This window comes from Zootermopsis nevadensis, unplaced genomic scaffold, assembly GCF_977971745.1.
Source record: "Zootermopsis nevadensis isolate Lab colony 2312 unplaced genomic scaffold, Znev_1.0 Znev_ptg000013l, whole genome shotgun sequence".
Taxonomy (NCBI): Eukaryota; Metazoa; Arthropoda; class Insecta; order Blattodea; family Termopsidae; genus Zootermopsis; species Zootermopsis nevadensis.
The window spans coordinates 6,725,431-6,745,364 of NW_028259145.1; the positions used below are offsets into that span (position 1 = coordinate 6,725,431).

Genomic DNA, 19,934 nt, shown 5'->3' on the forward strand with positions numbered 1-19,934 from the left:
CCACCTGCATTTAAAAACTAGAATATTACCCATCAAAAATAATGAGAAAATTCCAAGCAGTAAACATTTGTGTCGTAGCGTTGTTGTCTTCATTGTTAACTGACTTTTGACGTGTCAGGTGTAAAATAACAGAAAATAGTGATTACAAAAAATGACCACCGACCACTCGACACATATTTCAACATATGTCACAGTGTAACACAACTGGTGATTACACGTTGGGTTTTTTGTTGAAAAGAATATAATATAGTTGATTATTTCCTGGATTAATATCCGTTGCTTCACAGATCACAGCCCTGATTGTCTGGTTGTAAATGTGTTCTTCGACTTTCATGATGTCGGACAGAAACAGTTTACTCCCTCAAGTCAGTGTGCGCGTGCAGAGCACTTTAAAATAAACAAGGTACGCTTCTGGTTGACAATGAATTCAAGATTGATTTAGTTCATGACTTCCTTGTAGTTTATATACGCTACAGACCACTAGGCCTCAATTCCAGAATGATCTGTGCTAGCTGCGATGTCTATAGGATGGCGTTGAAATATCATACTTTTTCACTGTGTGATGTCCGTCGTTAATCCTGGTGATTATCTTGTGTGGTACTTTCCAAGATGGCTGCAGTTAAGGTGACTTTCTTCTGGACCGGGTCGGACGGTACAGCCCCTCCTCGAATCCTGCAAAATTGGCCAGGCTGTCATAGTGGGCATTACTGTCACAGACCACCTTCACGTGTTTTCGGGAAACAAATGTTATTGCTCCTTGTCAGGGGGAGCGGCAAACAATATTTTACAGAGCAGACGTAGTTATTTCCCGAACACTGTGCCAGTGGGCATTATGGGTTGGTGTTCTGTGGCCCAGCAGGAAGATTGATAGTCTCTGGTCCCAATCTCTCGGGAAGCGACCTTCCTTAACTGTCTTCCCGGGTCGTTACACGAAGGTACGTCCGTTGTTCATGCGCAACTCGCAACACCTCCTGTCACAGTGGTACTGACATGACAAAGTTGTATGAAGCTTGCAAGAATGATGCATACGTCGTCGAGAACAACGGAGAAGGTAGGTCACACTGTTTTTCTTCTCCGCCCTTATCACTACCCGATTGAGGTTATGTGGAGTCAGGGTAAACATTTCATGGCAAGGATCAACACGTCATTTAACCAGCTTGTAGAGCTAGACGAAGGTTCGCAGTGGCCGCGCGGTCTGAGGCGTGGGCCTTGTGCCGCTTGGTCGCTGGGACCGTGGGTTCGAATCCCACTTAAGCCATGGATGTTTGTCTGCTTTTTTTCTGTGTTGTGCTGTCCTGTGTACAGGTAGCCCTGCGACGGGCCGATCCCTCGTCCAAGGAGTCCTACCGAATGTCTATAGATCAAGCCAACGGAAAGTTGGGACCCTCAGTGCTCAGGCACTTGAAGAACGGGTCGTTCCCAGTAGAGCTAGACGGATTATGCTGGTGATGGTAAAATTGAGGGTATTGAACCCCTGCAGGATTAGTAGGAAAGGTGTCCTTCATATTTTTTGTCTCCAGTGTTTTTGAAGTGTGAATATATAGTAAAATATAATTTATATAACGATGTCACGAATTATGTTTGTGCTGTACTCGTCAAGCACGTTGTGTGTAACCCTATGCATTCAGTCGGTCGCTTTAGTCGAGCGAATCTGATATCGGCCTGGGCGGAGGAATACATTCGATGCAATGTTAATGTATAAGCCATATTTGATTACACTTTCATGACGCGCCTGGATGGAAATTTAGCGCCCGGTGTGTCCACCACGGGTTACGTAGAAAGTATATATAGGGATTAAAGTGAAATGAATGAACCATACATATAAAGTCCCCAGAAGTGAGCACAAAGTCTGTTTCCTGCTTGTTGCATGCTAAGGGGGGTGGGGAGGGCTCACTGACGAAATCACGAAGGCAGCGAGGAACCTGGTTCGGATTTTGATGACAGCGTTATTTAAGTAACATTGGATGATGGAAAGGCGAAGAATTATACATTGGGAGATTAGCGTCGTTGGGAATGAAAAAGAGTCGACGATCATTACAGGCCTACCAACATTCAGTTTTCCAGAACAGTTGCCTGTAAAAGAAACGCATCTGAAGCTTTGAAACTGTTGGTCTATGTATATGCTACATTTTTGGATGGTATAAGATACTGAAGCAAATCGGTACGCTGCAAAATTCAGAGACACACAACAATGAAATAAAACGATAATTCTGTCTTCTCAGCTGGAAATACGATGGCATTATTGAACTTTTTGTCCTTTTTACCTTATCCAGGTGCTAACCGGAACACACACAAATCTGCTATCACGCTGAAGCCAGTTTCTAAACCCAAGCAAAAGAAAATTTACATTTTACCGCATTAAATTTCAGATTCTTCCTAACACTGTCAGAAAAATTTAATAAAATTCTATTGAAGAGGTCCTAAAATTCAATAAACAAAAGGGAATATGAAGGTTCTCCTGCAGAACCTTTTGAATACCGCCGTAGGGCATAACCGTTCAATTCCTCAACGAGACTTGGCACACATTATTTGGAACGATTATTGCGGGCAATTTAGCCTGACTCGTATGATCCTGCAGTCCAACGAGATGACAAGATGGCTGTGAATTGTGAACAGACAAGAATTTGAAAGGTTGTCGTGACCTGTCCCAGTGCACCGCCGACAAGCCTCAAGTCACCATAGCTGGCGACTCAACAGATGTTTGTAACTGGGCGCATTTTCAGTATCATTTGTGTGAAAGAAAGCTGGCTCTGGTGGTTTTGTTTCTTACGAGTTGTCTTACGAACTTGTACCAGGTGGAGAGGTTATGTACTGCCGGACGAGAAATGGGCGTTGATGTGAGGATATGGTTTCGTGGTTGTTCGTCTTGAGTGACAGAGATGTCTCTAAAGTAACCCTAGTTGGGATTAGCAGCGTCTGGCCGCCTTCAGAGCCACTTTGGCGTGTTACTGTACTTCGACTCGAACCAGCGATATCCCGAATGAACGTCGCGGAGCGGACTCTGTCAAAGTGGTTACTGACAGTTTACCCTGCGTCTGGAAAAGGTGAGAGATGTTACTCAGTGCAGTTCTTGACGACACACAGTATTTGCTATGTTCCGTTGTGTTCTGATGAATATAACTGCAGGTTTCAGGCACGGTTCTCCGAGGTCACTCCAGTTCAAGTTATTCATCTCGCCCAATTCACCACGTGGTCTTTGTAACCATGGGCACGAAACAGGCGAGGAGAGAATGTCGTCATGGCAACCGTATGACAACAAACTGACAGTGAAGACGGGAAAGTTTTTGATCAATAAAAGCAGTGTTATGGGTGAAGAAGTAAAGTTTTCTCAGTCTTTGGGAAGTGGGCCATCGGTCTGCAGCCGAGCTGCGAGCGAGGTGGGATGACGACGCCTGCCGTGACAAAGGTGAGCTTCGCCTTCCTCTCGTGTTTTGTTGCGTTTTGGTTCCTTTACAGGTGCCAAACTCGTGTATGTGATCATGAACCGATTGATTACTCTGTTCAGAATTCTTCTAACATAAATCCACTAATTAAATTTCGAAGTTGCCAATTATGTTAGAAATGACCGTGAAGTAATTGCAATTACATTATAGATTTTGATGAAAGACTCTTGTAGCCCGAGAGACTTTCATCAACTTCAGTCGCCGCGAAAGTTTCGCTTTATACATTATAGATGTGTTAAAGATATTTCCATTTCTTATGGAACCTGAATGTGTATTATCGTCTTCACAAAAGTTACTGAGGCAATTTAATATAGTCAATGCTAGGTTTACTACTTCTGAAAGATACGTTTTAATATTATTCCACCAACGCCTACGTCTTCCAAGTTGTATTCCTGTCGACATTTAGTTAAATAATATAAACGTAAAATTACGAAGCAAGTTGTGTTTGTGGAAAACTCTGTTTCACAAACAAAGTTTGTGCTTGTGTTTCGTTGTGTTTCCGGAGTAAACTATGGGTTCTGCTCGTTCATTGCGTTAATCATCTTCACTGGACCAGTGGCCTCATTACGCAAGATAAACTTTCGCAGAATTTCAATTCTTTCAATGTCTTTTGAACTTGACGTTGCTTCTGCGGACTGAAATAAAAGAACGTTCGACGAGGAAACTCACAACTGACAGCGATTTCGGGAGCGGAGGGAGATGGGGAGATATTTGTGCCCTCTGTTCAAAGCCGTGCATGGCAGAAGCACACACCGGGATGTCATCATGTGGCTTCTCATGCGTCATACGCCATTCTGAGAGCAGTTTCCTTTGCTGTCATCGGACCGACTTTGACGAAACGTGTTTTAATGTATGTAAAATATATAAGGGTAAGGATATCAGCACCGCATAACTCAGTCGTCTTGTTTTATAATCTGCTCTTCAACTCTTACCACAAAGACAAACCAAATTCAAAGTTTCATGGTAGATAATAATTGCGTTATTTAATCTTTATACACATGATTCATCTTGTTTTATAAGCGACACAGAGGATTGACACGGTATGTGTTCCTGAGCGAAGCGGCGTTAGAAAGACATCGACCTTACGAAAACTTCCCCATTTATAATTTTATAATTTTACCGAAGAAAGAGGTTTCTTTTTGCATGTATCCCTTTTTTGTTTTATTTCAGCCTTTTATACAAATCAACTTAAGGAAATACGTGATGAAACACCCACGATCCAAGCCAGTGTTAATAATGACTTGTACGTACGCTGTACTGAAATTCTTCTTCTTCTTCTTCTTCTTCTTCCGTTGTGTCATATTAGGCCCGCAGTTTTGTTCAGATTCAGAAGTAATTCAGAAATAGGGAATCCATTAGATAATTGTTAGGACACAGTGCAGGAAGAACGTGTCTGTCGCAAGACCGGGGCAGTTACGAGGATCAGTCATTCACACGCGGAGTGATATTATGCAATTTGTTTCGCTTCGCGTTCGTCTGCTATCTTAGTATGGATTGTTGTGCTGCCATAACCTATAAGTCAGAGCGACAGCAGAAGGTGGGACAATGCTTTCGTTGACGCACATTTTATAGGTATTGATATTACATTATCGACTCTCGGAAACAGTGATATAGGCTTGTGTGAGACATAATATATGAATACGTTTCTCTGACGTTTTAATAAGCGAGATATCCTACGTCCAAAATATATTAGGCCCTTAAGTAATGAGAATTTAAAACTCATTAATGACTCAACTAAAATTTTTATACTCCTATAGCTGATGCCATCAAGTCAAAAATCTCTCAAAGGAAAAGTTAGATAACGTAAAGTCCATTTTGCTCCGTGATCAAAATACTGCTTGATCGATAGAAGCAGATTAGTTTCATACTAGGGAATTGTTCTTATGACAGAAGTTTTATTAAAATCCGTGAAAGCGACGTGAGGACAGATTGATCGGGAAATTAACCCTTTGGTTAAAGTTTCTAGATGCACAGAGAACTTGTGTTGGAAAAGGCACAGTGAGTTAAGTCAGGTGATCGGTCAGCCCAGAGTCCTTCAGCTAACGTATACGAGGTGCGATCAGAAAGTTTCAAGACTGCGCCTATAAAAACCCGTACACTTATCTCAGGTATTAAATTCATCCATCAACCTCGAAGTAGTTCCCCTGGGAGTGAACACAACGATCCCAGCGCCGCTGCCAAGCCTGGAAGCATCCCTGGAAATCTTTCTTTGTCAGCCTGTCAAGCGCCATCTGCGATTTTGCCTGAATCTCTTCTATCGTCTCAAATCTCCTTCCCTTTAGCTGAATTTTCATCTTTGGGAAGAGGAAACCTTAGAAAGGAAGTTGGGGTCGGTTCTTGCAAGATCTTTGAGCTCCTGACAAACGAGAAGTCGATTCTGCTTCTGGTCCTCAGACAGGATGCGTCGCATGTGGAGTTCTTCCTTTAGAATCAGCCGACAGGTCCCATAGCCTATCCCAACAATGTCGCACAAGTCATTGATGGTACGACGTCGATCTTCGTGAATGGCCTGCCGAATCTTTGTAACATTTTCGGGCGTTGTGCTCGAAGATGGTCGTCCAGAACGCTCGTCATCATCGACAGAGGTTCGGCCATTTTTAAAACGTGAATGCCACACAAAAGTTTGTGTACGACCCATTGCGGACTCCCCAAATGCTTGCTTTAGCATTTCATAGGTTTCCGTAGCCGTTTTGGCGAGTCTTTGGCAAAATTTGATGCACACGCCATTCCGAAATCGCAGGAGGGTCGGTGTAATGCACTACCAAAACTCCCGTAACTAAGAAACAAATGCTAATTCGATGATGCCGGCTGGCACACTGATTCACTATGAATGTAGGCCGCACCTCCTAGCGGCAGAAGCTCGTACTACATCCGGTTCGCCCTCTATTGACACAGTCTTGAAACTTTCTGATCGCACCTCGTACATAGAATTATCAGCTGTGTGGGCTGTAGGACTGTTCAGCATGGATGCCCACACCTTCTTCACCTTCAGTCGACTGATCAAGTAATAATTAATCTCACGTCGCTCGAAATTTATCGTTTCTTCAAAATAGATTGCACCTGTTATTATCGTAACGCTGCTCACATACCACGCCACGACTTTCACGCCGTGTACACTTGTTTTCGGTCAAGACGATCGTTAAACACAGATTCCTCAAAGCACCTGCAGTACTCAATTGAGTGTCGTTTTATGACTTCACTTTGGCCTTTCTATTCCGTGTGCACAATTAGGTTAATTAATTGGGTTTAGGCACCAGTGGATACCGGTTACAGGTTTCTGGCTCTGTAGTTGATAACCATGAGGTAGATGAGTCGTGAGATTAGGGGCTGCACTGTAGAAACGAGTGCTGATGGATCGAGAAGCGATGTCGGTGGTTAGAGTACAACGAAATGAAGGAAATTATAAAGGTGATGATGATTGTGATTTTTAGAGTCTGCACATAAGGTATGCCGTTGACGAGGCTCCGGTACAGAGTAATTACACTAGTATTGAGTTTTCACACACCATAAAGTTTCAAATTAATCACTGTTCGTTAATTATCTGCGCCAGTAGTATTATGGGCTGCTATAAACTTTAGCATTTAACAAGCAATCTGGATGCCGGTCCTCGGTACTCTGACATACTGAACTCCTCGTTGCTGATGGGATTAAACCAGCCGCCGAGTCGCAGACAAAACGCTATAGAAGCATGATTAAATAATCTCGTAAAGTCCTGTCTCCGACTTCCAAAATTGTTAAAATTTTCAAGTGAAATTGGCTGGTCATAGTCACAGACAAAGGCCAGTTGTTAGTCAGCTGAAATGTCAACCCAGAGGATGGATGTGTCTTTCTGAGAAACCTCGTGACATAACTTGTTCTTGCCCTCAGGAACTTGTAAACTGTTGTTACACATTCATGCTTGATAAATGGTGACGTCCTGTCATTTGGACCTCAATTTCTATCTCTGCTTTTGTCCTGAGTGTATCGAATCGGCCGACACTTGAGCTGACGGGCCGCCCCCTGTCGTGGCGAGCTGCACATCTTCCTGAAGGACTGCAATTTGCGACGGCTTGTAATTTTAAGCGTGCGACCGAACTCGAAAGACAGGCCGTGCATAAGCAATCTTTGCAAAACGCTTGGCAGAGATCAATAAAGTAATCCAGTTCTCTTAAGGTTGGAATAAAAAATACGTCAGATTTTCTTCAAGTCAAAATGCACGCTTAGCGTGTCCTGTTCAGCGTTATTTATTGACGCTTCGCCACTGTTATGTAAATTATTGCTTTAAAAGGAACCGCGCTCTCAGGGGATTCCTTGTGAAACCTTTCTCGACACTTCCCCCCCCCCCCCCCCCAAGACTTTCGCTTTCTCGGTGTCGTGAAGTCTGAAACATAGAAATGTCTTTTGTTTTTATTCACTTAATGAAGTCTGCTTTTCAAGTTTTGTCACCGGAAACTTTAAGTGCAGCCTCTGGTCACACAATATGCCATAATAATATCGAAATGCAATAATTTCGGAGACACGCGGGCACACACAGTACCATTATGGGCCAACGTACAACTGGCACGCAAGACTTGAACCACGGTTGTGGCACCTGTCATCAAGGAACCGCTTGGCGTTTCGCGTGCAATGACGGGCTTTCTAGTCTGCGTCAGAGTACACACGTCCCCTAGACGCCGTTCAGCATCGGAATACAGAGGGTGCGAGGCCCCTTGTCTTCGCGCTGTGGAACAATAGCTTCTGAGTGTGTTGATATGGGAATTTCGCCAAATGTTATATCATGAACTCTGATGGTCGATATTTTGAACTGAACTTCTCATTTAATTTGTTGAGTGTTTGATGGAAGGGATCGCCACGTTTCCGCCCTAATTAAACTAACAGCTACACTTACAAAAGAACGACGAACAGGGAGTTTTAAAGGCGGTAAGGAAATACTTAATTTGTGTAATCGTTCTGATCGCACGCCGGGTAGAACGCAACTACTCGTCTCGCTGGAGAATCCTGGGTTCGACGCTCTTAACAGTTCCAATGCTGAGTGCAGTTCTGCAATTTCTGCATCGAGTAGACGTTTTTTCTCTTTCACGATTCTTAGGGCGCAGATTTTATGTAAGCGTGCGTTAAAAATTCCTCCGAACCGGTAAGGCACTAAGCGGGGGATTCGAGTAACTTTGTAGCAGACAGGGCCTGCAACTCTCCTCAGAGACGAGACCTTGATGTGGGTACAGAGGGTGTCAGAAATATGCGCAGAATTTTGACAGGGAAATCTCTGAGAAAGTGACTTCTTGGAAAGAATGCTGGCGGTGGCATGTTCAATCGCGCGGGACCTCGTAGTTTAATGCTTTTGTTCGAAGTGTTTAGGAGGAATTTAAAATGGTGGGGGTACGCCTTCAGCCGATCGCTAAGAAAGGAAATAAACACAGGCGCTGATGAAGTTTCTTCTGAATTGGTGACTTTTGCTGCAAACACGAATTGGCTTGGGGAAAAAAGTGTTAGTGACGCGGCGACGGCTGTACTTCGTAAAAGAGGGTTCTGGGCAAAAGAAAAATAAAATGAGAAAATTTGAAGGACCGAGTAATTTATTCGGTTACTGTTAATTCTTCATCAAGAAGAATTTTAAAATGAATCGCGTAATGGACACTAAGTTAAGACTGTGATGGTGCCCGTAAGTATGGCCGCTTTGTACGACAGTAAGCGAACATAGCGACATAATTTGCCATGCTGTTGTCAACTAATTACGCCGAGAATGTTTTGCAAAAAAACCTTTTTTTTATTAACAGAGGTAAAATTTCTTCCGGCACTAAGGAACAAGGTGTTGAAGAATTCAGTCATGCACGACGAACGATCAAGACGTTCCCTCGAAGGTACAGCCACGTCGGTCGGACTTCCCCCCTAAGTGTGGCGAAAGACTGGCTTTCCCTTGTTGAAGGCAGAGGCTTGTCTCGTGTTCCTCTCACACGACAGCGTGGACAGTGACTAACGCGTTTCGTTGCAGGAGCAAGCATGTCTGGCGGTCCGGTCAGGCAGCTCTCCCTGCATCTGCCGCCTTCTACGGAGTCCCGTGGTCCGCTGAGGAAGCAGCGGTCAGTAGACGCCGACAGGCCTTGGACCTCGGCTGGTTGTAACTCGGGTCTGCGGGTTACTGCGAGCTCCATCCTGACCGGTGGCCACTTCCCACAGGAAGCCGTCATCACGAGGTCAACTTCAGGTATCTCCATCACAGTTTTGTTCCTAACTTCCTCCTCCAGAGAGTATTTTAGTCTAGGTACGGTTTCTTTGGAATTGTTTATCTTTGAGCTAGACACCGTGTAGTATTGATTTATGTGCAATTTATGAGAGGCTCTCAGTTGGTCAGGGTCTTTTGCGTCGAGCGATTAAGGATAACGAATAATCCTTGGGAACTGAGGACTACAGTTATGGATTATGACAGGGAGAGTGATGTGCCGAGAGCACTAGGTGTCAGATTCCGAGAAAGCGGAAGCCCTGACCCAGTTTCAGCCGGTGGACGACCGTCGGACGCGGCAGTCATTGAGATAATTAACGAGGCGATGCGCCCCGCAAGTGAACCGAAATTAACCAGTCCCTCGGAGGTCCTTTAGGCCATCAAAAGGCTCAAGACTGGCAAGGCTCCGGGCCCGAACGGTGTTCGGAACAGAGTCCTGGGGGTTTCTGCAAAAGAGTGCGGTCCTCCGCAAGCAGCACGTTGATGTCGTGTTTGCACTGACGACGGGAGAGGACTCCGCGCTGCTTTTTCCTAGAGACCCATCTGTCTATTTGTCACTGTTGGCAAGTTCTTCGAGAAGAACTTGCTCACTCTGATCCTCTGGGAGTGGAAGAGCGCGGGCTATGGGCGAAGGGCAGTTGGGGCTTTGACCAAGACAGAACACGAGGCTGGAGATGGCCCGCCTTGCTAAAATAATTAAAGTAAGCTTTGACGACGACAGGCGTCTAATCGGCGTGATTTTTCTGGGTGTGGGTAAAGCCAATAAAGGTTAAATGCCTTGTTTACAAGCTAACCGTTCTAAATTTTCCGACTTACCTCTTAAGCCGCGACCTCATACCTCGACTGCTGAACGTTGTAAATGTCTCTACAGTGAGACACATTCAGATTTCATGACATGCGGGCTGGGGTGGTCCAGGGTGGACCAGGGTGGACTCGTATCCGTACGCTGTTCGGTTTGTATGTGTACGACATACCAACACATCGACGTAGCGCTGTACGCGGACTCGGCTCTCGTAGCCGCTTCCCGCGGTCCATGGCTTCTCGTCGGTTATCTGGACGCCTGCCTGCCTGTAGTGCTGGTTGCGTCATTTGAGTGTCGCCATCAACGTCTCGACGAGCTCCGCTGAGCTCTTTGCCAAGACCGCGAAACGAGTAATCTGGACCTGTGCTGTTTCTCGAGAGCTAACACAGCGGGTCCAAACAGCGCAGTGCCTTGGACAGCCAGGTGAGAAAGTAGGCAGCGGTTGCTTGCCCCCCCCCCCCCCCCCCCCCCCCCCCCCCCCAGCAAAGAGAGAAGCGGCCTATCTGTCAGAAACGCTGCGCCGCTCCACAAGCAGCTAATCCATCCTGTGGTGGATTATGGATGCCCGTTCTGGAGGTCAGCCGCGCTCGGAATCTGCAAGTGTTATACGATCCAGGTGTCCTCGCATTGCGACTATCACGCCGTGGTACGTTGGTAACGGGAAAATTCACGAGGATTCGAGGACTTCATTCTTCGCCGACCTCATCAGACCACTAATTTAGAGTTGCGGGGAACCCCCTAGTTCTGCAAGTTGGCAAGTATTTGTGCCGACCAAGGGCTGACTGAATTCACGCTCTTTTGACCGAGGTGATCTGATGTTCATCAGGCCAACCGAAGGTGAAACCACGGTGAATTCTGGGGGGGGGGGGTTAATTTCAAAGACACCTGGCTCCGGTCCAAATAGAAGCCCGGAGTTCGGCTATCCTCACTGAGGGTTTTCGTGATTTTCCTCAGTCCTTCAAGACACTACCTGAATTAAGCCACGTTCGCTTCCTTCCACATCCTTTGCAATTCATTATTCACTGTCAGCCTCACTTTCGACGCTGTACTGTCCGATCCACTGATAACGTCGTTAAATAAGCTGTAAATAAAATGATGCTGAGCAGGCGAGTCAAGGCTGCTCCTAAGAAGGCGTGTACGTCGACAGGACGGCTCGTGTACACCGTTCTTTTTCGCAGTTGTAAGGCAAATTCCAGGCTGTAACTCAAAAGGGTCAGTCTGTCTACACCGAACTTTGGAGCCATCAGCACCGTTACGTCGGATAGGCTTTCAGCCAAAGCTATTCCAACCTTGCAGGTTCAATTTCCAGGCATTCATCCAACCAAGTTCTTTTCACCAAGGACAATATTGCGTGACGTACTAATCCTCGAACTGGTAGGTTTAGCTCCCATTCTGAACGTGGCATGGCCCTCGGCCAAGACGACAGTCCCGTTAGCAAGAAAGATTTCCAGGGATGCTTCCAGGCTTGGCAGCGGCGCTGGGATCGTTGTGTTCACTCCCAGGGGAACTACTTCGAGGGTGATGGATGAATTTAATACCTGAGATAAGTGTACGGGTTTTTATAGGCGCAGTCTTGAAACTTTCCGATCGCACATCGTATACATTTACCAATTCTCGTACGCTCGTAGGCTCCTCCATTTCTAAGCTCTTAGTTGGTTCGCTGGTTGGTTGGTCTGTCGGGAATGGAACTTCCACTACAATGATTGAGACCCATCGACTGATGAACCTAAACATCGTGAGAACCAATGAGTAACCGATAAGTTAAACTTGTATATTTGAAAATAAACCAGTTAATTACTGCAACTGTCTCCTTCCACCAAGTGTCCTCTTGTCCGAAGGAAGAGTTCTCAGCCAAGTGTCGTTGTGTTACCACAGGCCGCGGAGCAGTGGCACGCCCTCGTGCGGTCAAAGTGGCGTGGACCGACCACCGGCAGGAAGACAGCGAGAATGTGGAAGTGGTAGTCAAGCGCTGCACGGGTCAGCCCAGGCCCGTCACCTGCAAACCCCACCTGCCGTCCATCGGCTGCGACAAGGACACAATTCTGTACACTCGCCAGCAACTCGCCGAGCGGCTAAGGCGAGCTTGGCTGGAACGGGAGCACAGCGGCCGAAGTCTGGACATCTTCCTCGCCCACAGCAACCTGGAATCGAAAGAGGAAGAGGAGGAGGACTCTTCAGCTGACACGAAACAGTCACCCTCACGTGTAGCTGAAGACAGATCCCTATCGGCATCCAGAAACAGCGTTCGATATTCCAAATGTGCAAAGAAGAACGCCTTTCCTTGTGCTCAAAATAATCTAAACAGTACCTTGTATATTTCAAATGCTGTTGGGGTTTCAAAGAACACGCCCCTCAAGAAGAACAGTGCAGCATTCCTAAGAACCAGCCTCTCTGCCCAACAATGTGGGACAGGTGTTGGAAAAGGCGAAGGCGACGTGCTTCTGGCCAGAGCACCAGACGAGCAGGAACCAGTCGGTGCCCATAACGCTGCAGGAGACACCCCGCAGATTGAAGTGCAAGGCCTGCGTAGTTCGGGACTGGCTACAATTGAGATCACTTCCTCCAGTGCTTTTCGAAACGCGGACACCGCGGTTTCTTCAAATGGCAAGGTCCAGAATCACAAAAATGTCGAAGTAAACAAATCAGAAGTAAATCCTAGTAACGAATCCGCTGCAAGTTCTGACAAACGAAATGTTGAAACTTTAGCACGAGACGTACCTCGGGCGATTAATTCCCATTCGAGTTCACGCCTTTGTGACGCAGCAGAGGAACGCGATCGCGGCACTGAAGCCGTCGAAGTTTTTTCTCCACGTGGGAAAGGGTCGTTTTCGGCGGATTCCGTGAGGCCTGGCGAGGCCTCTGGAAATCAGCGCACGGAAGATGAGCAAGAACGCGACGTCAGAGCTAATCGAGAAGAAACAAAGCAAAGCAATGAAGTCTGTGTTGTGGCTGTCAGCGACAAAGAAAGCTGCAAACTTGTTCAGCCACCACGAGCCAGAGTTACGAGCACCGCTGACGTCACGCCCGCAACCGCACGCCGGGTTAACTATCGCAACAGCCTTAATAACACGATTACCGGCAGTTTCTCATCTGACATTCCGCCGTCCACCAAGGTGTGTTCGTCCGCACCGGCTGCCGCAGTCACGAGGTCACCAGCAACCCGCGCCTTGTCGGCGACACCCGGAAGAAGCATTCTGGTGCAGAGGAACAAGAGGCCTCCACTGCAGAGGGGCGTCGGTGTTGACATGTCTGACGACGGCGAGGAGGCGGACAAGGGGACGGCGTCGCAGTCGGTGGCACCAACCAGGCGGCGCGCGAGGACGGCAGAACCACGCCGAAGAATGGGTGCCTGGCAGAGGCCTGGGGAGGACATCGTGACCATGGTGTCCCTGCTGAGCGACACCAGCGACCAGGAGGCGGACCCCACCGGACCGTTTGCCCCCCACGCGCCTTGGCTCGAAGGGAGAGACACTGCCGGGCAGAACCAGGGCGGAGTCGTCGCCGTCAAGAAGCCGTCCAAGTCGGGTAAGTTCTTGTTAATTGCGCACCGCGTCAGTAGTTTCACACGTGATGACGGAATGAATCGTTTCAGGATGGGCCACGATGGCGCCCGCTGCGTCGCGGTGTCTGGGTCAGGTTCTGTCCAAATAAGTGCCCCCCCCTTTTGCAGCGTCTGGGTGCCCGCATTATTCCTTCCGCCGCAAAGGGCCTGAGAGCTCTTGGTAGTAACCGCAAAGTTTTTTCAAATATTGAATCTCACTGTCGTGTTTGTCTTCAGTCTCTTTTACTCCTGTGTGAGCAAATACGCAGCCTTTGTTTATTTAACGACGCTGTCACTAGCTATGACTATGCGTCTTCGAACGATATATTATTAATAAATAATGAATTTGAAAGAATGTGGAGGGAAGTGGTGGAGGCCAATTTAAAGCAGTGCCCCTGTATTAACCGCACGGGCCGAGGAAAGCCACGAATGTGTAGGCGTTTTGTAAGACTTTAATCGCGTACAACTGATTAGGCAATCGTAAATCCTTGATGTCTAGATCAAAAGTAAAATAGTCGAACGTAGCTGAAGTTTACACTTAGACCAGATTTAATTTTCGTTAAAAATAAAGTTGTTTAATTGTGACCTGATACAGTTCAAGTGAATGAAGTGGGCTGGACGATGTTCATCATAATAAGGCCAACAGTGTGCGAGGGCCTACAGGATATCGACCATTATTTTGGGGCGTGACAATTCGATTTTATTAATCTTTCTCCGCAGTCGAATCGAGCCCCGCCACAGCAGCGCCATGGCGAGTAAAAAGGGCGGAAGTTTCATTTGTTCCGTCTGACAACCGAAAAGTTTTGCTCATTAACTTGCGAGAAGCACAAGGGCAGAAACTTTGATGGACTAAGATTGAAGTGTAATTACGAAGAGGCGTGGACTTTGAACAAAAACGATTAATTTGACGGGAAATTAAATCCTGCAGCCAAGTTCTTGTGAACAATAAGAAGCAGATTGCCAAATATTACGACAGACAGAGCGTTTCTTGAATAATTTCTTGTCAAAGTTTTCGGAAGAACTTAGGATGTATGCGTGCTTGGAAGTACTTTTATCTTAAATTTTAAGCAAACACTTAGTATCTTGGCGACTTAATTCTGTACGAAATGCCCGCGAGTGTTTGAAACGCCGAAGACAGATTTGCGTCTTTTCAGTGAAAAGGATTAAATTACAAACAGAATCGATGATGTGTCTGTAATGTTCTTTAACCGTCCTTGGTTAGTTGTTTGCCTCGGCTAGCCAGGGACTCAGGGTCGTTCACGGGGATCGAGTGAATAACGAAGAGATAATAATTAACTGTTGATCTAATTATACTTTTATTATGTATTTTCTTCTTTACACAACTTTATAAAAATCTTAACCTCTACCGTCAAGAAACTTTCCACGACTGCCCACGACACACTTTCCGACTACCACTCGCTCACACCCCTAAGAGACCACATGTGAGTCCTCCCCTACTTTCTCACTTAACACAGCCGAACCTTTGGTTTTAAAGAATTTCGGCCAGCTCGCCCTTGCAGCGTTACTCCACAGGACTCTAATGTCTGGACGGTTACAACCTCCCCAATCCACTCAACTCACTTGATTTTGCCTCCGGAGTTAGTGACAATCTTATAAAATTTTAGAAAATACAATGTTATACAATCAATAGTGTGTTTTACCAGTAGGTAAAATAGAACAAAACACATGAACAATTCATAATAAATGTAGTAACTCATTATCCAGAGAGCTTCTTGGATCACAGTAGACTGGTTAATAAACACTTGTCCCAAATACAGGAATACACGGGGACTGTTTAATACAACAACAAATCTTAAACATGTACTTTTCTAATCTGATATTTGACCTCCTAATTTAATAGCCTGCCTTAGAATTATTAAAATATTTTTAATTTAATCTTCTAAGGGAACATTGTTTTCCTCTTAATTAATTAGTGGTTCTTTGTGGTGCGATGGTTGATGATTTTGTTTACGTCCTCTTATTGCAATCCATTTCTTTACTTCATAACATTGGTCATCGTATTCATTAGTTCTTTTCGTCGCTTTATTTATTTATTTCATACTCGAAGATTCCTTATATTCGTCGCTTTATCTTCCTTGCTACACATTCGAACATTATTTACTTATTTTCGTTTACCATTATGTTATTTCCCTCAAATTTTATTCGAAGCATAATTATGGACCATTATTGATTCAGTAGACCAGCATTTAGCACAGAACAACAACATAAACAGAAACACAAGTTTCAAAGAACAATACGTGCGTTACTACTGAGAACCACTTAAGACCTAAAGAAATGCAATTTTCAGTTTTCTAACAGATGATCTAAAATCTGTTAAGGACCAATATAAGTATATTACGTCAATTGACAACTGTAAAATAGAAGAGCTATCAAGACAGGTCTCTTGCATCCAAAAGAAATTGAAATATATCAGGCATTACAAAATCATGAATTGCCCATTACAAAGATAAACAAATTAAAGAAGTGACAATTCAAATACCAAACAGAACTCTCAATCACAAATCACATCTTAAAACTTATTATCCTTATTATTACATAAAACAAAACATGAATAAACAATAGTCTTCTATTGTACACATTGACCGGCAATTCAACAACCCAGTCGCACATCTACAAGTTATATACTTCCTGAAGCAACCAATTGGGTGAGTGATAAGGACCACTAAAACTTGATACTGAACCATCTTGCTTTGTATTATTTCCTAATTCACACTCATTTTATCATTACTAACACCCAAATGTAGTCCTCACTATCTGTTTTCAGACATAAACTTCCTTTTACTCATCACCACCTTCATCACCTTCTTCCTCTAGGACCTCTTGTTCATCTTCTTCTGCCAGTACCTCATCATCATCCTCTTCCTCACTTACTGGTTTTCCAAACGTTCGTTGTTGGGGACGCACGTCACCAGCATTTGTTTGCCTGCGAACAAACGGTGAAGCCTGCGGATCCATTTGAGGTCTCTGATTTGGTCCTGAGTTGCTTCTTCCATTTCTATCCATAGATTCTGGATCCCGAGGGCTACAATCACGGAAGGCTTCCCGATCATATTGTCGATAAGGTTCCCATCCACGTTGATAATCACGTTCGTGGTACCGAACTTGTTGTAAGCGTGGCGGACTCCTCATTCGTCCATTATCTTGACCCTGATAAGAGCGGTGGTTTCCGTCGTTGAAACGAGATCCAGGGTTTGTTGGGGCTGAAGCGTAGTTTGACGACGACTGATCAGAATCCAACGCCTCTACTTCATTGAGAAACGTTACCGCATCTGGTATACTTTTTGGTGGCGCAATGACCCACGATCTTTGTACTTGAGTTGGAAAGTGGTGTCTAAGCGCTTCTAATATTTCAGTGTCAGTCATGGGGCGATCCAAATATTTAGCTTTGACCACGTATTTCATTAAATGGTCGGCATAACTCATTCGGTTTCCCTTAAGATACCGGTCCTGATAAAGAGAAACGCGGACCTTGGATTAACACGACACATTCCAATATTGTGATAAGAACGCTTCTTCAAATTCTTTGAAACTGCTTATATTTCTTGATATTCCAGACGCCCACGTCGTCACAGAATTTCCTTTCAAAGATTTAACTGCAGTGATTAATTGTAGATGCGGGGAAATATTCTTGAATCTCATATAATCAATTAAAGATTCTAAATGAGCCTTCGCGTTCTGACCCGGCAAATTTTCAAAAGTCGGTAACGCTAATTCAACAGAAAAGCTATCACAACTCTTGCAACAGGCACAGGACCGATTAGCACTTGCATTATCGCCATCCTGGACATTAAAATTTGCATGACGACTTGATCTAGCAGCATCAACGTCAACAGAGTCATTCATGTTAGTAGCTTCCTAGTTTCTTTGCCCCAACTCTTCCATGCGCCCTTCAAGTTGACCCATTTTGCGTTTCAATTGTCGAACTTCGTTGTTACTCTCCACAACTTGGCTTTGGAAAACCATAACCTCTTGATTTACGGTATTGAGAACAGAATCGCAACTATCTTTGTTTAATTGGATTACCTCAGCTAATGTTTTAATTTGGTTGTCAGTCTTCTTTGACAAGGAATCTGAATCGTTGCTTACACGACTAACGCGTTCATTTAATCTTTGTTCTACTTCTTCAGAAGTTTTACGTAATGATGTTAACATTTCTCTCCTAACATTCATCATTTCCTCCTTAGTTTCTTTTAGTTTATTTTCTAATTTCTCATCTATCTTAGCAAAATCCGCCTTAATTTCTTTCTTAAATTCCTTGAATTCTTTCTTCATTTCGGTCAACATATTCAGGATCGTGGTTAACTGATCATTATCCGTGGTCACCGCACTATTATCTACGTGGTTTTCTTCTGTGTCTATAAGCTGACCACGTGGAACGTCTATATCTAATTCACTTGTTTCCACGTCTATATCGCTATCTCTCTTACCACTTCGGAGAGCCCTCTTCGCAGCCATGTTCTCGTTCCGGGTGGAAAGGAAGTCTCTCCCCGCTCCGTCGAACTAGTTCCGGGTGGAATGCTGTATAAATGATGATACTCCCTGCTCCGTCCGTCTTGTTCTGGGTTTATTCCGATCAATATCGTGCCCCAGGTTGAAGCGCCAATTTCTATAACCGTCCTTGGTTAGTTGTTTGCCTCGGCTAGCCAGGGACTCAGGGTCGTTCACGGGGATCGAGTGAATGACGAACAGATAATGATTAACTGTTGATCTAATTATACTTTTATTATGTATTTTCTTCGTTACACAACTTTATAGAAATCTTAACCTCTACCTTCAAGAAACTTTCCACGACTGCCCACGACACACTTTCCGACTACCACTCGCTCACACCCCTAAGAGACCACATGTGAGTCCTCCCCCTACTTTCTCACTTAACACAGCCGAACCTTTGGGTTTAAAGAATTTCAGCCAGCTCGCCCTTGCAGCGTTACTCCACAGGACTCTAATATCTGGACGGTTACAGTTCAGCCACCCAGAATTTTACCTGAATAGCCACATTTTCTCACAGCCGACATCCCGAAGTTGGCTCACTTTCGCGTACGGTGGCGGGCTTTGGTGTTGGACCTGCAGGTTATGCTACCAGTCACATTTTCTCAAGACCTATGGTCATGAAGAATGATGCTGGTATTACCGCCTGTGTTAATGTCAGCAGAAAATGACTTTTGCTTCCCAGAGAAGATTTCTGCCGGATCATGTGATTTCCGGGCCTGGAACTAAATGGATCAGTGACCCAGACACACGGTCATTTCTAATGCAGGGCGCGGTCATTAATGACTTTCTCAGACGATTGTTCATTGCTTGGGAATTGAGGCCTCGAAACGAACTGACAATTGCATAATGATGTTAAAACAGTACATTCGATGTTGCATTGGAATCTCAAGTTTATAACAAAATAGTTTTTCTTTGCCCACCGAATGTGATTCTCCATGATTCGTAGTCCATTCTGCCGTGTGTCTGTCTGTCTGTTTAAGTGAGCGAGTGAGTGAGTATAAAAAATGTCATTCAGAAATTGAGTGAGTCTGCGCTCCAGAATTGTTGTTTTCATCTGAGGCATGTAACCAAGACCCAGGCAACAATGAAACTGTGGGCCTGTACTCACTTCAAGATCGCAATGTACAGAAACAGCGAAATGTTTCTCTTCTTAAGAGCATATTCATTTTTAATTGTTCATGTCTAGAATTGTTTTTATTGAAACAATCACGCATTTAAATTCACATAATTTTTAAAACTATAGAATAATAAGAAAGAAAGAAAGAAGCATTTTAAAATGTACTGAAACCCACATTGTTGTACACAATGAGAGACAAAAGTTTCGCATGTTAATTATTGCACCCAACGACAATGAAACGAAAGTTAAATTTATTTGAAGATTATCTGCATTTAAAAACCTTTAACCGTGGAGTATGTCAAAGATTTCCGTAATCACGAACG

At 44.8% G+C, this 19,934-nt stretch overlaps 2 protein-coding genes across 3 annotated transcripts in view; one reads left to right on the plus strand and one right to left on the minus strand.

Moving 5' to 3' along the window:
- The first annotated feature begins 118 nt into the window (after positions 1 to 118).
- Positions 119 to 19,934, plus strand: part of LOC110838856 (uncharacterized) — a 38,606-nt gene continuing 18,790 nt past the window's right edge. Inside the window, exons 1-5 of one of the 2 annotated variants that reach the window (XM_087348529.1) lie at positions 119 to 1,051; positions 2,796 to 3,044; positions 3,127 to 3,406; positions 9,412 to 9,624; positions 12,317 to 13,966. In XM_087348529.1, coding sequence (XP_087204655.1) covers positions 9,420 to 9,624; positions 12,317 to 13,966 — 1,855 coding nt within the window. In that variant the 5' untranslated portion in view covers positions 119 to 1,051; positions 2,796 to 3,044; positions 3,127 to 3,406; positions 9,412 to 9,419. Of the gene's footprint in view, positions 1,052 to 2,590; positions 3,045 to 3,126; positions 3,407 to 9,411; positions 9,625 to 12,316; positions 13,967 to 19,934 lie in introns of those variants that run through there. The other variant, XM_087348530.1, reaches the window with a different exon arrangement.
- Positions 16,500 to 17,477, minus strand: LOC147873860 (uncharacterized). The gene has a single exon (XM_087348535.1). The coding sequence runs from the start codon at positions 17,424 to 17,426 to the stop codon at positions 16,782 to 16,784; it is 645 nt and encodes a 214-aa protein (XP_087204661.1). The 5' UTR covers positions 17,427 to 17,477; the 3' UTR covers positions 16,500 to 16,781.

What these genes read in the sequence shown, in the direction of transcription:
- LOC147873860 (XM_087348535.1), bottom strand. Translation starts at nt 17,426, where the DNA reads ATGAGTTATGCCGACCATTTAATGAAATACGTGGTCAAAGCTAAATAT.